General features: G+C 41.3%; 1 protein-coding gene across 2 annotated transcripts in view; it reads left to right on the plus strand.

Annotated features, from left to right (window-relative positions):
• The window catches only part of LRRC4C (leucine rich repeat containing 4C), a 356,194-nt gene extending 341,141 nt beyond the window's left edge, over positions 1-15,053 (plus strand). For both annotated transcript variants that reach the window (XM_040328066.1, XM_040328067.1), the window contains one exon: positions 12,486-15,053. In XM_040328066.1, the coding sequence (XP_040184000.1) occupies positions 12,528-14,447 (1,920 nt within the window). In that variant the 5' untranslated portion in view covers positions 12,486-12,527 and the 3' untranslated portion in view covers positions 14,448-15,053. The remainder of the gene's footprint in view (positions 1-12,485) is intronic.
• Positions 15,054-16,631: the final 1,578 nt, after the last annotated feature.

Here is a 16,631-nt window from a genome sequence, read left to right on the forward strand (position 1 = left end):
TTCATCTGAGAACCACACCTGCACGAGCTGTCTCCTCTCATTGGATTGGACCCGTCCTGGCGGATTAAAGGCTGGCACATCAAACAGCTTCCCCATTGACATCACGGCTGCCTAGGAGCTCGTACATGCGTGTTTGACATACCGTCGCTGACGTGTATGTCCACACTTTCCGGTAAGAGTACCCATCTTTATACTTGTTTATTTGGATACCATTGTGGATTGCTGATGAGGTTCCAACTGCTTATTAAGAACATCTGAGTTCCATACCTGAGAAGATCACAACATCTTCCATTCCTCTACAGTCATCTGGTCTTTTCCACAAAGAACTTTTGACCAACTCCAATAAAGGAAATACATTGCATATATATATTTCTTTGGACTGTATAGGCCATTTTGACCTTGGACTATCACATTTACATTTTGGAGTTACACGTATAAATTATATGGACTTCATTTGAGGTTCTCATTATCATTTATTTTTGTGTCCTCTCACCTATCACGGTGTGTTTATATTACACATTATCCAGCTAGATCTCACTTTCTAGCTGTCTTTCAGGTTATTTACCTGTCACATTACTTGGGGGTGTGTCCCCCTCTTTTTTCTTTTTTAAATTTCTTTGATTTTTCACTGAATTTTGATTATTTACCATATTTTTTGATTCATTTCACTGAATACTCAGCGCTGCACTTTTTCTTTTTTATTCTTTGTACACAATATTGTCTTTTGTTGGTGCTAGCTGCTACTGGTTTACAATATTTACAGTTAGCGCAACTTTTTTTCCTCATTTTATGCGGTGATGTGGCGGCGACGATGACGCGGCAACGTGCTCAAACCTGGAAGTTCAATGCTTCCACGCATGCGTCGAATCACTTTGACGTCATGCGCGGGTTCTCGGGCCAGCGGACATGTCCGATGAGTCATACTGACCATCGGACATGTCCGGCGGACATGGTTCCAGCTGACATGTTTTTTAGCATGCTAAGAAACATTTGTCCGCTGGAAACCTGTCCGGTCGGCCGGAAAATTGTCCGGTCGGCCCTACACACGTCCGAACATGTCCGCGGATACTGGTCCCCCGGACCAGTTTCAGCGGACATGTTCGGTCGTGTGTACGAGGCCTTAGTAAAAAACGTTGCTTCCTGCCCTCACACTGCAATGGTTTATCTGTTATAATTCCAATCCAAAAGGACCTTTTGCACCAGATAAAATATGGATCCAATAGGTTATAGGTTCCTTTGAGTCCATTTAAGTCCTTATAGGCCCTGACTATTGTACTGCACAGCCATATTAATACAAAGATAAGTTTATCTGAGTGCATATCTATTTTTGTGATTTCAGTTAAGCTTGAAGGGTTGCCTCGTCTGCTTTATTGATTTTCTATTTGACATTGCTCTGTATGTTACATGGACAAACTAAAAAGTGTTAATTACATTTTTTTTAAATCAACATGTTTACAGTAAATGGCCTGTATGTATCGGAGCGTTTCGCAATACAAGCACTGTATTTAAAAAAAATCGTAACTCGGTTTGCGAGTGTTGTCTCGCAAAACGAGCACGATTCAGGCCATATCGGTGTGCAGTACCGTGTTTGACCTGAGGTGGGGGGGGCACGTGGGAGCCGGGCAGAGCCGAACGTCGCTGTTCGAAAATGCACGGAAAGGCCAGAGGACAGCTCGGCTGACCTTGGCAAATCTCGGGAACAAAGTCTTTCCGAGGTTTGCCTTTTTGTCCGTTTTCGAGGCCCTCTGGCCCCCCCCCGCCTCTGGCCGCATGGGGTATTGCATGCCATTGAAGTCAATGCAGAACAAGTTATTTTCGTTTCGATTGACTTTGATGGGGAAACTCGCTTTGATATGCGAGTACTTTGGATTACGAGCATTATCCTGGAACTGATTATGCTCGTAATCCGAGGTTCCACTGTAATCACTCTGCTTCCCCTTCCTGAAAACAATCTCCGAGTTGGTGGCAGCAATAAGGTAGAACCCTTACTGACTACTGAGCCTCCCTTGGCCAGTCAGTCCCAGTGTTCATAATATTTACGATGCTACTAGAAATACGGACCCTGGCCCTTATACTAGCTGTTACGCTGAAACCTATGGTGACATGTTTTGTATGATGAGTAGAGTGTGATCCTAGATTCTGCTCACCAGCAACTGTGTTGTCCTGCAGGATGGGAGTGCCACACTAGCTTGTACAATAATTTGAATGATTTTTGTGGGCTCAACATTCCCCCTTCATTAGGGTTAAAAAACTGGTTGGCTGTTCCAAAAAAAAATCTTTCAAAGGACTGTAGAAGCTAGTGTGGCACTTTCATCCTTTCAACACTTTTATAACATGTCCCTGAGACAAAAAGGGGCATTAGATGCTTACTATATGGGGCAGTGGCGAGCTACCAAAAAGGGATTTTTATCATCTGGACTGGAGTCCAACTGGAGTCCAACCCACAAACGCATTTTTTCGTGGGTAATTTTGTTGCGCTTCCAAAAAGGAGCTTTTATTAGCTGACTGGAGCCCAACCCAACATGCAAAGGCAATTCTGCTGGTAAAATTTTGTAAAAAGCTACCAAAAAAAGGGATTTTTCATTGGCTGACTAAAGTCCAACTGGATTCCAACCCAACCTACAGAGGCATTTTTGGGGGGTGATTTTGTTGAGGTACCAAAAAAGGGTTTTTTATTAGATGACTAGAGTGCAACTGGAGTCCAACACAACCTACAAAGGCAATTTTTAGGGGGTAATTTTCCTGAGCCACCAAAAAAAAAGGGATTTTCATCAGCTGACTGGAGTCCAACCCAACCTACAAAGGCAATGTTTGGGGGGGGGGGGGGGGGGGATAATTCTGAGCTACCAAAAAAAGTTCACTGGAGTCCAACACAACGGTGCAATCTTTAGGGGGTGATTTTCCTGAGCTACCAAAAAAAGTGATTTTTATTAGCTAACTGGAGTCCAACTAGAGTCCAAGCCAACCTACAAAGGCAATGTTTAGGGGGTCATTTTCCTGAGCCACCAAAAAAAAGGGATTTTTATCAGCTGACTGGAGTCCAACCCAACCTACAAAGGCAATGTTTGGGGGGGGGGGTAGGATAATTTTCCTGAGCTACTAAAAAACGTTCATTGGAGTCCAACCCAACGGGGCAATCTTTAGGGGGTGATTTTCCTGAGCCACCAAAACAAGTGATTTTTATTAGCTGACTGGAGTCCAAGCCAACCTACAAAGGCAATTTTTAGGGGGTAATTTTCCTAAGCCATCAAAAAAAAGGGATTTTTATCAGCTGACTGGAGTCCAACCCAACCTACAAAGGCAATGTTTGGGGGGGGGGGGGGGGGTAGGATAATTTTCCGAAGCTACCAAAAAAAGTTCACTGGAGTCCAACCCAAGGGGCAATCTTTAGGGGGTGATTTTCCTGAGCTACCAAAACAAGTGATTTTTATTAGCTGACTGGAGTCCAAGCCAACCTACAAAGGCAATTTTTAGGGGGTAATTTTCCTAAGCCATAAAAAAAAAGGGATTTTTATCAGCTGACTGGAGTCCAACCCAACCTACAAAGGTAATGTTTGGTGTGGTGTAGTTTTCTTGAGCTACCAAAAAAAGTTGACTGGAGTCCAACCCAATTAGGCAATCTTTAGGGGGTCATTTTTCTCAACTATCAAAAAAAGGGATTTTTATTAACTGACTGGAGTCCAACCCAACCTACAAAGGCAATTTTTAGGGGGTAATCTTCCAGAGCCACCAAAAAAAAAGGGATTTTTATCAGCTGACTGGTGTCCAACCCAACCTAAAAAGGCAATGTTTGGGGGGGGGGGGGTAATATTCCTGAGCTACCAAAAACAGTTGACTGGAGTCCAACCCTATGTTAAAGCTACCAAAAAAAGGGATTTTTATCAGTTGACTGGAGTCCAACCAAACCTACAAAGACCCTTTTTTTGGGGGGGCACTTGGAAATTAATCAGTAAAGTAACACAGTAAAAGAACTAAATATGTGGTTAATTTTTTTTTTCGTTGTTGGAATCTTTTATGGATTGTATCATTACCTGCAAGATTATAAGGACTCTGTTTGGATTGAAATACAGAAAATACTTTCACTGAAAATGTTTTTATAACCATCCACACAATTTACAAAAATGTTTCCTTCAACTTAAATTTAAAACCTTCATTATTAGGGGACAAGTACTGGTGCTTGAATGTTCAATGATCAAAAAAATCTAAAACATTTCTACATATTTTAATCATTTTCCTATTCAACAATAAACTAGAAGCCCTTCCCAGTCCAGCCAAAAATGCTCTTTCGATGCCAACCAAAATATTGAATTTTATAAAAATTGAGTAATAAAACTGAAAGTGTGTGTCTTTACAATAAAATAAAATAAAAAATAAATATAATTGTAAATATAATTTTAAACATATTTTAAATATAAAAATAAAATAAAAAAATAGATAAATACAAATAAAATAAATAAAGAATTAGGACTAGAGCATTTCCAGATAGGCAAGTTATATAAATGTATTGGAGAATTTTATCCTGGATATGTTTTTTCTTTAATAGCTCCTTTTCAGTTGTGGCAGATAATCCATAGGATAGATTCTACTGCTACTAATAAATTCTAATTCACAAATACAATTGATTACCTGCACACAGTAATATATGTCTGAGCAGAGAAAAATAATTTGGAAACTGTCAATACTTCCAAATAGACTGCTTATTCCTTTAAGAGTCACCTGCTATCTAAACAGATCCCTCGTAACAGCTGCGGGAATTTTTAAGGTAATTTGAGGGAATTACTCTTTAATCAATAATTTATGCAAAAGTGCAAGTGTGGCTTTAATTTTAATTAGAAAGCCTTAATGATCTCCCTGAGCTTTCACTCCGGGGAGCAATTTCCTAGGAGGAGAACCGTTTGAACACAAGGATAAAGGGGAACCTGATTTTTTTTTATTATTATTATTCGAAAGAGCCCTTTGCATGTTTCTTTTTTTTTTTGGTTGTTTTAAGTGTATTTTTGGAAATTTTGCCTTTTTTTTTTTTAAATAAAAATACACAAAAGAAAGACATCTTTTATTTATTTTTTCTTCAAAGAAACATATTTTTCTTTGTACAAAACTCCAGTTTTATTGGAAAAGGAAAAGAAACACTTTAGCATTCATTATATTCATTGTAAGGATTTGAACAAACTTTGATGCCAGGTTTTATTGTTCTGTTCTGATGTTTGCTTTATAGAATAGAAGAGCTTCCTTTCATTGTTACCACCTAAGTAGTCTCACTGTTGTGGCCAATAAGATTCTTAAGGCCCGTACACATGATCGGATATTCCGACAACAACTGTGTGATGGCAGGGTTTTTGTCGGATAATCCGACTGTTTGTACGCTCCATCGGACAATTGTTGTCGGAATTTCCGTCAACAAATGTGGGATAGCGTGCTCTCAAATTTTTCGACAACAAATGTGGATGTCGGATTATCCGATCGTGTGTACAAAGTACAACCAGGCATGCTCTGAACCAATACTAATCAGACCCACCCAGGACCACCAGGGATGGCCACCACACAGGACCACCAGGTATGCCACCCTAGACCACCAAGGATATGCCAATCCGTGCCCAGGCAGCTGCAAATCAGTGCCTATTAAAAATGCCTGCCAGTCCCAGCGCAATTAGTGATGCCTAGCAGTGCACTCTATCAGTGCCAGCCATCAGTGCTGCCTTTCAGTGCCCATCAGTGTCGCCTATGAGTGCCCAGAAGTGTCGCCTATCAGTGCCACTCATAAGTACCCATCAGGGCAGCCTTTCAGTGCCCATCAGTGTCCACCAGTGCCACCTATGAGTGCCCATCAGTGCCACATTTCAATGCCCATCAGTGCTGCATATCAGTGCCACCTATCAGTGCCACCCATCAGTGCCTATTGTCACTGCCACCTCATCAGTCGGAGGGGGGGGGGGGGGAGAGGAGCGGAGCTCAGGCCGGCGCATCGCTCGACCGTGGAACAGGTGAGTGTCTGTTTATTAAAAGCCAGAAGCTACACTTTTTGTAGCTGCTGACTTTTAATAAGCATTAAAAATGCCTGGAACATCCCTTTAAGGACATATTTATGGTGACAAATAAAGAATTATAACTAGACTGATATTTTAATCATACCTTAATCATCTCCTCTGATCGGAAACCCCCGGCGAGCTTGGAATACACGGTTTCGACGTGAACGTAAATTACGTCCAGCCCTATTCACGGACGACTTACGCAAACGACGTAAAAATTTCAAATTTTGACGCGGGAACGACGGCCATACTTAACATTGACTAGTCCAGCTATTTGATGGAATAAATTTACGCCTGAAAACGCCTTACGTAAATGGCGTATCTTTACTGCGACGGGCGCACGTACGTTTGTGAATAGGCGTATCTAGTCATTTACATATTCTACGCCGAACTCAACGGAAGCGCCACCTAGCGGCCAGCCTAAATATTGCACCCTAAGATACGACGGCGCAGGCTGTCATATCTTAGCTAGGTTTAAGTGTATCTCAGTTTGAGAATACACTTAAAATTAGGACGGCGCAGATTCCGAGTTAGGTCGGCGTATCTACTGATACGCCGGCCTAACTCTCTCTGAATCTAGCTAATAGACACCATGTATAATATAGAGAATATCACATCTTCCATCAGATCATTCTTATCTCAAGCGATTCATTTTTGCAGCACGAATGTACCACGCAGCTTTGACGCCGCACTTAAGAACTCCAGCTCTGATCTGAATAATAGATTTTTTTGTAACCGGGCTTTTTTTTTTTTACTGTAAAAATGAAACTACATCTTGCTTAACATTGCGTAGACTTTGCTGATACACATTTTTTTGTTATAGCACAAATCTATGCATTATGCATTCCCGTGCTCTGGGTTATGAGTGCGCTACAAGCCGGCATTGGACTTCTCTGATGCCTGATTCATAGAAAATTTCATTAATCTCTGCAGTACAGGGAGTTTGCAGAGAGCTGGAGATTGGAAATGAACCCTGGGCTGTGGGTTATTGGGAAGCACAGATGAATCAGCAGTAAAGGATTCTAGAACATCATTTGAAAAAAAAAAAGAAAAGAAGAAAGGGAGCGCTTAGCATAACAACAATATTGTGCGGGGTGATATGTTACCGACATACAATTATACTGAATTAAACAATAGCCACTGACAAATATTGAGTCAAAAAAAGTAAAAGAAAAAGAAAATATTGCAGATATTTTCTTTCAGAAGTGATATATACTGTATATATATATATATATATATATATATATATATATATATATATACAGTGGAACCTCGGATTGCAAGTAACGCGGTTAACGAGCGTTTCGCAATACGAGCACTGTATTCAAAAAAATCCTAACTCCATTTGCGAGTGTTGTCTCGCAATACGAGCAGGAGTCAGGCCAAAGCAGTGTGCAGTACCGCTTTTGGCCTGAGGGGGGGGGGCGCTGGAGCCATTCGGAAATGCATGGAGAGGCCCGAGGACTGTTCAGCTAACCTCGGCAAACCTCGGGAACAGAGTCTTTCCGAGGTTAGCCAGAGTGGGCTGAGGTGTCCCCGGGCCTTTCCGAGTGTTTTCAAGGCTCTCCGGCGCCCCCCCCCACCTCTGACCACATGCGGTATTGCATGCCATTGAAGTCAGTGCGGAACAAATTATTTTCATTTCCATTGACTTCTATGGCCCCATACACACGAGAGGATTTATCCGCGAATACGGTCCAGCGGACCGTTTCCGCGGATAAATCCTCTCGAGGATTTCAGCGGATTTCCATGCGATGGAGTGTACTCACCATCGCATTGAAATCCGCGCCGAAATCCTCTGGCGATGACGTGTCGCGCCATTGCCGTGATTATGACGCGGCGATGTGCGCGACACTGTCATATAAGGAATTCCACGCATGCGTCGAATCATTACGACGCATGCGGGGGATCCCTTCGGACGGATGGATCCGGTGAGTCTGTACAGACCAGCGGATCCATCCGTTGGGATGGATTCCAGCAGATAGATTTGTTTGGCATGTCAGCGAATATTCGATCTGCTGGAATCCATCCCAGGGGATAAATATCCGCGGAAACAGATCCGCTGGAGTGTACACACCATAGGATCTATCCGCTGAAACCCATTCGCTGGGATTTTTCAGCGGATGGATTCTATCGTGTGTATGGGGCCTAAGGGGAAACTCGCTTTGGATTCCGAGAATTCTCCTGGAACCGAATTATGCTCGTAATCCAAGGTTCCACTGTATACTGTGTATGAATATATAAACGTATACAACAAGAGGGGTCTTTAAAAAGTTTCCACACTTTTATATTTTTGTATATGAGTTAAATAAAATGTAGAAATGTTTTGAAGAAACCTTGTGTGCATGTATACTGTGTGTGTGTGTGTGCATATATATATACCGTGTCTCACAAAAGTGAGTACACCCCTCACATTTTGATAAATATTTTATTCTATCTTTTCATGTAACAACACTGAAGAAATAACACTTTGCTACAATGTTGTGTAGTGAGTGTACAGCTTGTATAACAGTGTAAATTTGCTGTCCCTTCAAAGTAACTCAACACACTAATTAATGTCTAAACCGCTGGCAACAAAAGTGAGTACACCCTTAAGTGAAAATGACCAAATTGGGCCCAAAGTGTCAATATTTTGTGTGGCCACCATTATTTTCCAGCACTGCCTTAACCCTCTTGGGCATGGAGGTCACCAGAGCTTTACAGGTTGCCACTGGAGTTCTCTTCCACTCCTCCATGACGACATCACGGAACTGGTGGATGTTAGAGACCTTGCGCTCCTCCATCTTCTATTTGAGGATCCCCCACAGATGCTCAATAGGGTTTAGGTCTGGAGACATGCTTGGCCAGGCCATGACCTTTACCCTCAGCTTCTTTAGCAAGGCAGTGGTCATCTACGAGGTGTGTTTGGGGTCGTTATCATGTTGATCTATCTATCACTGTTTCCATTCCAGAGAAATCAATCTAACGACTTCTCTTGATTCATTTTATGAGTGTTGCAGCAAATAAACACTCATCAGTGTATTCTGAGAGCACAGTTGTCCCCACGGTCAGAATACAATAACACCTCACTTGGGTGGATGGTGGAATCCATGTATTTTTTTTTTTTATCAGCCCCCTGGCTAATCATAAAAAATAAATAAAAAATTGACCATTGTACGACCAGCCTCTTGTTGCAAAGACATGTTTTCAACAAGCTCACCGTGTAGACATCCTTACATTAGGCATCATATATGTTTATTGTAGTGGGTGTTTTGGGTAGCCCCATAGTGTTGTGCCAAGTTTAGCTTAAAGACATTTTATGAATCTTTAGCAGGTTAGAAACTTTGCTTAAAATTCCAGGAACTTGTGTTCTAATCATTTTTAAGAAATATACTCCTGCCCAGCCCTGTAGAATGTACCTCTGCTTTTTTGAGTTATTTGGGAGCATGGCATGTATCTGGTATCTGTTTTAATTGGGGCACATTATTGTGTCTGTCCATACCATTCTATACTGCGGTGTTTCTCAATCTTTTTTCATTCAAGGCACCCTTTAAAGTTATGGACAATATCGTGGCACCTTCCAAAATTATGGACAATCTTGAGGTGCCCCGTTCTAAAATGTAAAAACTTTTCTGATAGTTTTACATAATGCATAATGAAGTAACATCAATACACGTAGAACACCCAACATTAAAGGTGACTTATGCCCGTACACACAATCAGGCTTTAGCCCGGCCAAACTCACATCGGAATTACGAAGGAATTCCATCGGAGTAAAAGAGAACGTGTTCTCTATCCAAACTCCGATGGAATTTCTCAGAAAAAAGTCCGATGGGGCATACACACGGTTGGAATTTCCGATGGGAAAAGTCAGTGTGACGTTTTACATCAGAAATTCCGATCGTGTGTACGGGGCATAATTCTTCCAAAGCAAATACGCCTTTTCAAACTAGTACTGACAAGTATTCCAATGTTTCCCTTCTCCCATCACTTAGTTAATGAAACCCCAAAGCTGATGAGGAGAGGCAGGGGAGAGGCAGGGTCTGTAGGATAACCCTTGGCTATCTCCAAAAGTCACCATTTGCTTAATGTTTTAATTACTATGACCTAACCTGTCAATAGCCTCATTTAAAGTCCCAACGTCCTTTCTTTGTTCATACAAACCAGGGAGGAGGCACAGATGTGCTTCATTGAAAGTCCCAAAAATCCCCCAATTTCTCAAACATCATTTGCTTAAAGCAGATTTACACCCAAAAGTGTAGCTGATGACTTTTATTAATCTGTCACGCACCTGTCCCAGGTTCCAGCAATGCGGGCGTACGAAGCCCCGCTCTTCTCCCCCTCCTCTCTGCGGGGGCCGGATTTGTCCCTGTGGGTGCCTGGCTGTGGCTTCACAGCTGGTCATGCACTGCTCATGCGCACCATGACTGCCCGTGCAATCATCTGGGACTTGTGATGTGTCCCAGATGATTGCCGAGAGGGAGGGCGAAGAGGTGAACTTCCTTCTGGCGCGGCGGTCCCCCGGGAGGGAGTGGGAGCTGGATCCCTCTAAAAAGAGGGTATCCGTTTCCCCCCTAAAAAAATGACATGTCAGGGGGTCACCTGCACTTAAAGCGGAAGTTCCATTTTTGGGTGGAACTCCACTTTATTCCAGCAGTAGGCAAATTTCAGCCTACCGACCACATTTTGAAAAGAATAGTAGGTTTGTGCACGGAACAAGAGCTATGTGTCTGTATTATTAGTTTACCCTACTTAGGCTCATGACAACTTCACTTTAAGACAAACAGCACAGTAGATTAGTCTGTCTGTTCCCATGCTTGTAGAGGTTTTCAGAGACAATTAAAATTCTCAATGTGCACAGATGAAATGTCTTAAGGCTCCCAATTGTCATGAATGATGATGTCTCTGTGTTCAGGGAACTACGCCAATAACAATGTTACTGCCATATCAGTACCTTTCCGAGCAAAAACATAATTCTGCTAATAGACATGGGAAGTGTGTTTGTCTCAGGGTGAACTAACCAAGGATGAATTTAAAGAGTTCTTACAAAAATGTATATATTAAAGTATAACTAAAGGCAAAACTTTCTTTTTTAGTTTTTGACAGAGTGAATATGGATTACAACACGTATTGGGTTTTTATTGCTGTCTGTGTCCCTGTTAGGGAGATTCACTCTCTCTATTTGTCCTGTTTATTGTTATCATCGAAAGTAAAAATAAAGAAAACCCCAAATCTTTGGTTGTCCCGAGAAAAGCAATAGAGGGGAAATGTTTCAATATGGACACTAGTCCTGGTGACCTGGGGATCCCCAAAAAAATGTCCTTAATATGCCGGGATTATCTCTCACTTCCTGTATTAGCTATAATACAGGAAGCGAACACAGAAGACAAAAAATAAACTGACAAGGGTTATAACCCTCCCTTACTGTATCCAAAATAAAATAAAAAAAGTGTTGCCTATAGTTCTACTTTAAGGCTTACTATTAATAATAATGGCTGAATAAGTTTTCTTTTTTTCAGCATTTTTTTCTCTTATTCTTACTTAGAATTAATGGAGTTGTAAAGGAATTTTTTTTTTACCTTAATGCATTCTATCAGTTGATGTCGCCCCCCCCCCCCCCCCCCGAGCCCCAGTTTTACTTACCTGACCCTTCTAAAGTCCCTCGCTCACCCCCGTCATCTTCCTTGAGATGAAGCCCGGCCATTGATTGGCTGCAGTGGATGGATGGAAGGCTGGCGCTGCTGTCAATCACATCCAATGACGCGGCGCGCCGGGGGGTGGGGCCGAGTGATACTGCGGCGGCTAGGGCCGCCACTGTATCACAGGAGCGTTCCCGCAACAGCTACACACCATGCGAGCTCGCTCGCATTTCTGTGTGTAGTTGCTGCGGGGAGGAGCCGCGACAGACGCCGAGGGACCCCAGAAGACCAGGATCGGGGCCACTGTGTGCAAAACGAACTGCACAGTGGAGGTAAATATAACATGTTTGTTATTTAAAAAAAAAATCCTTTACAACTCCTTTAACTCACTAAGGTCCTAGGTTGGCAATGATCACTTACTGTACTGTATCTGTGGGGGAGCAGCATTGTCACCCTGGGTTGCTGTCCTGATTTGGCCTATACTTTCTCACTCTTTATCTCCGTTACATAGAAGCGTGTTGTTTTGTAGTTCACATAATATACCGGGGAACGACGATAACCCTGTTTGTGATTTTAGTTCAGTGCAAGGGAAAGTTACAGGGACAAAATATTTCAGGGATAAGGATCAACACGATTTTTTTTGTACTTGAAGTAAATATGCTCAGCCTACAAAAGAAAACTAATGCAACATTTAAGGACTGATAGGCTACAATAAATTACATTTTTGTTCTTGGGTTTAGATATACTTATATACTCAAAATCATTTGGTTGCTAAGCTAATTGTTATCCATACATTTTTGATTAATTGACTAACTGTTTCTTTTTATTTTATGTTTTGCAGAATACTGGAACTGCTGAAGGACCAAACACAAACAAAGTATGAATGTTGAACAAGATGACATTACATCCACAGCAGATGATGATAGGTCCTAGGTTCAACAGGGCCTTATTTGACCCCCTTTTTATTGTGCTGTTGGCTCTTCAACTTCTCGTGGTGGCCGGGTTGGTTAGGGCTCAGACCTGCCCTTCTGTATGTTCCTGCAGTAACCAGTTTAGCAAAGTCATTTGCACCAGACGGAACCTGCGAGAAGTCCCGGATGGTATCTCCACCAACACGAGGCAACTTAACCTCCACGAAAACCAGATCCAAATAATCAAAGTGGACAGTTTTAAGCATTTGCGACACTTAGAAGTTTTACAGTTGAGTAGGAATCACATTAGGACGATTGAAATCGGGGCCTTTAACGGCTTGGCGAACCTGAACACTTTGGAGCTGTTTGACAATCGTCTGACTACCATTCCAAATGGAGCTTTTGAATATTTGTCAAAACTAAAGGAGCTTTGGCTGAGGAACAACCCGATTGAAAGCATTCCTTCCTATGCTTTTAATCGCATCCCTTCTCTGCGCAGACTGGATTTGGGGGAGATGAAAAGATTGTCCTATATTTCGGAAGGAGCTTTTGAAGGGCTTTCAAACCTTAGATATCTGAACCTTGGGATGTGCAACCTAAGAGAAATTCCCAATCTTACTCCTCTTGTAAAGCTAGATGAACTAGACCTTTCTGGGAACCATCTTTCAGTTCTGAGGCCAGGGTCATTTCAAGGATTAACCAATTTACAAAAACTTTGGATCATGCATTCCCAAATTCAGGTGATTGAGAGGAATGCCTTTGATGACCTTCAGTCACTTGTGGAGCTAAATTTGGCACATAATAATCTAACTACGCTGCCTCATGACCTTTTTACACCTTTACATAATTTGCAAAGGATTCAGTTGCACCACAACCCTTGGAACTGCAATTGCGACATTCTTTGGCTTAGTTGGTGGTTAAAGGAAATAGTCACTACAGGCAGCACATGCTGTGCTCGTTGTAGCACGCCTCCCAGTTTAAAAGGTACCCACATTGCTGAGTTGGACCAGAACTATTTTACATGCTATGCCCCAGTGATTTTGGAGCCACCCACTGATCTGAATGTTACAGAAGGGATGGCTGCTGAACTCAAATGTCGGGCATCAACATCATTGACTTATGTTAGCTGGATTACACCAAATGGATCCATAATGACTCACGGGGCTTACAAAGTGCGAATTGCTGTGCTCAATGATGGCACACTAAACTTTACATCTGTAACGATGCGAGATACAGGATTGTACACATGTATCGTCAGTAACTCCGCAGGGAACACCACTGCCTCGGCGACACTGAATGTGACTGCGATTGATAATGGCTATACGTACTTTTCCACTGTCACTGTAGAGACTATGGAACCATCTCAGGACGAGGCCAGAACCACAGAACATCATGTGGGTCCTACACCAGTCCTTGACTGGGAAACCACAAATGCAACCACCTCTCTAATGTCGCAGAGCACAAGGTCCACTGAGAAACCCTTCACCATCCCGGTTACGGATGCAAATGGTGGAATGCCAGGGATAGACGAAGTTATGAAGACCACCAAAATTATCATTGGCTGTTTTGTGGCCATCACCCTTATGGCAGCTGTTATGTTGGTAATTTTCTATAAGATGAGGAAACAGCACCATCGGAAAAACCATCATGCTCCTACGCGGACTGTTGAGATTATTAACGTGGATGACGAACTCACAGCTGACACGCCCATTGAGAGCCACTTACCCATGCCCGCAATAGAACATGAGCATTTAAACCATTATAACTCTTATAAGTCCCCTTTTAATCACACGACAACCGTGAACACAATAAATTCAATACACAGCTCAGTGCATGAACCTTTATTGATTCGCGCAAACTCTAAGGACAATGTACAGGAGACGCAGATCTAAAATTCTGCAACATGGGATAATAAAAGCAAAAACAGACCATTTATATTAAAAAAAAGGAACGTAAAATGACTGGGCTAAATCTACTGTTTCCAATAAAAGTGTCTTTACAAAAAAGAAAAAAAAAATAATAAAAAAACAAAGAAATTTATTTATTAAAAATTCTATTGTGATCTAAAATATTGAAATCCTGTGTATTCCTCGAGATGAGTTGGTTACACTTGGTTTTACCCAAGTTATATTTTTCATGTATTGAAACTTCCAAAAAAAAGGAAAAGAGAATCTATATTGGCTTTTTATTGGGTAACAAAGGCTTGAATTGGGTCTACCGTTTTATTATTCCTAATTCATCTAGAGTCGAAACCTTTTTTGGAAAAGCTTGGCATGAAATGCCATGGTATTGGTAGATTAAAAAGAGAAAATTTTATTTTTTATTTTCCTTAATGATTCTGTATTTCGCAGAATTTATATTCTTTGAGAAAATATAAATATACACAGAATTCAATTAAAGAATGGTCGTTCATTTACATGGTCAGACTCAGAAGATGAGATCAATTTGTATCTCTGAACACAAAGTTATGAATAAAACAAGTTTTTTGTTTTTTTGTACTTGGGCAAGCTTTATTTAAAGGTCATCAACCAATGATCCACATGGGGAAATTTGATGAGAAGTGTCAACGCTATACACTACGGGTCAAACGATTTATATTATTAAAAATAATAATTATAAATGTTAATGTTGTTATTCATTTGTATAAAATATCTTATTTGGAAAAATAATTATTTTAGAACATATGACAGTAATACCTGTTCAAAGGTGTTCATTTTTATTTTATAATTTTTTTTGCCTAAAAAAACTTGATATAATTTGGTTTGCCAACATAAATATTAGGTCAAAGCAGGACTTTTTTTCAGGGGGAACTTGGGGGAACTCAGTTCCACCACCTCTGGCTCAGACCCTTTGGTGCCTGCTCACCACAATAGCCGCAAACACATAAGTCTGGTTTCTGTGTTTACAAGTGACAGCTTTGTAACCCCCTGAACTCTGCACTCTGTATGTAATGCAATTCTGGTATTTAATGCCCCTTTAAGACCCTTCTACTGTTTGTGAAATCTGAATGGGTCGTGGTTGAGTTCCTGCACCTATATTCTGAGAAAAAAAGCTCTGGGTCAAAGTATACTAAAGGCCCGTACACATGACAATAATTGTCTGATGGACATGTTGTGTCGCATAATGCAACCGTGTGTATGCTCCATCAGACAATTGTTGGCGGAATTTATGACAACAAATGTTGGCTGTTCATGCTCACCAACTGTCTGACAAATAATGTGTTACGTCGCATTATCCGATCGTGTGTATACAAGTCCAACGGACTAAAATCCAAAGTAGAAACACGCATGCTCAGAACCAATACTAAACATTTAGACAACATTAGCAGAAGTTGCCCAAAGGGTGGCGCAAAAGAGCAGAAAAAACTCATACTTAAGTTTTGCTAGCTGAAAATGTTGTGCCGTCTGTATGCATACCAAGTTCATGGCCAACGCCCTTTGGACCAAAATCGATGGTTTTGGCCAGCGGATATCCGATCGTGTGTACGAGGCTTAACACACCAGGTATAGGTACTTGTGAAACCTGCACATGTTTAGAAACTGCAAAAATGTAATAAAAATCAGCTCAAGGATCACCGGATCTAAACCTCCACTTATTTCAACAACCAAAAAAACGAAAAATATTGTTACATTGGTAGGTCAACAGTCAAACCAAAAAGAAACCAATATATACATCGTAATATACCAATACATTTTTTATGTACATATATTTTTTTTACATAATATGAATTGTTCACAGTACAGTATAATTCTGTTCAAAATAATAGTGAAATAAATTTTAAAGCCCATTTTAAGTTACTGAATTAGATATTCGGGTGGGATTTACTAAAACTGGAGAGTGAGAAATCTGGTGCAGCTGTGCATGGTAGCCAATCAGCTTCTAACCTCAGCTTGTTCAATTAACCACTTGCTTACTGGGCACATATACCCCCTTCCTGCCCAGGCGAAATTTCAGCTTTCAGCACTGCGTCGCTTTAAATTAAAATTGCGCGGTCGTGCGACGTGCCACCCAAACAAAATTGACGTCCTTTTTTCCCCAAAAATAGATCTTTCTTTTGGTGGTATTTGATCCCCTCT

This window comes from Rana temporaria, chromosome 11 (genome assembly GCF_905171775.1).
Source record: "Rana temporaria chromosome 11, aRanTem1.1, whole genome shotgun sequence".
NCBI classification, from domain to species: Eukaryota; Metazoa; Chordata; class Amphibia; order Anura; family Ranidae; genus Rana; species Rana temporaria.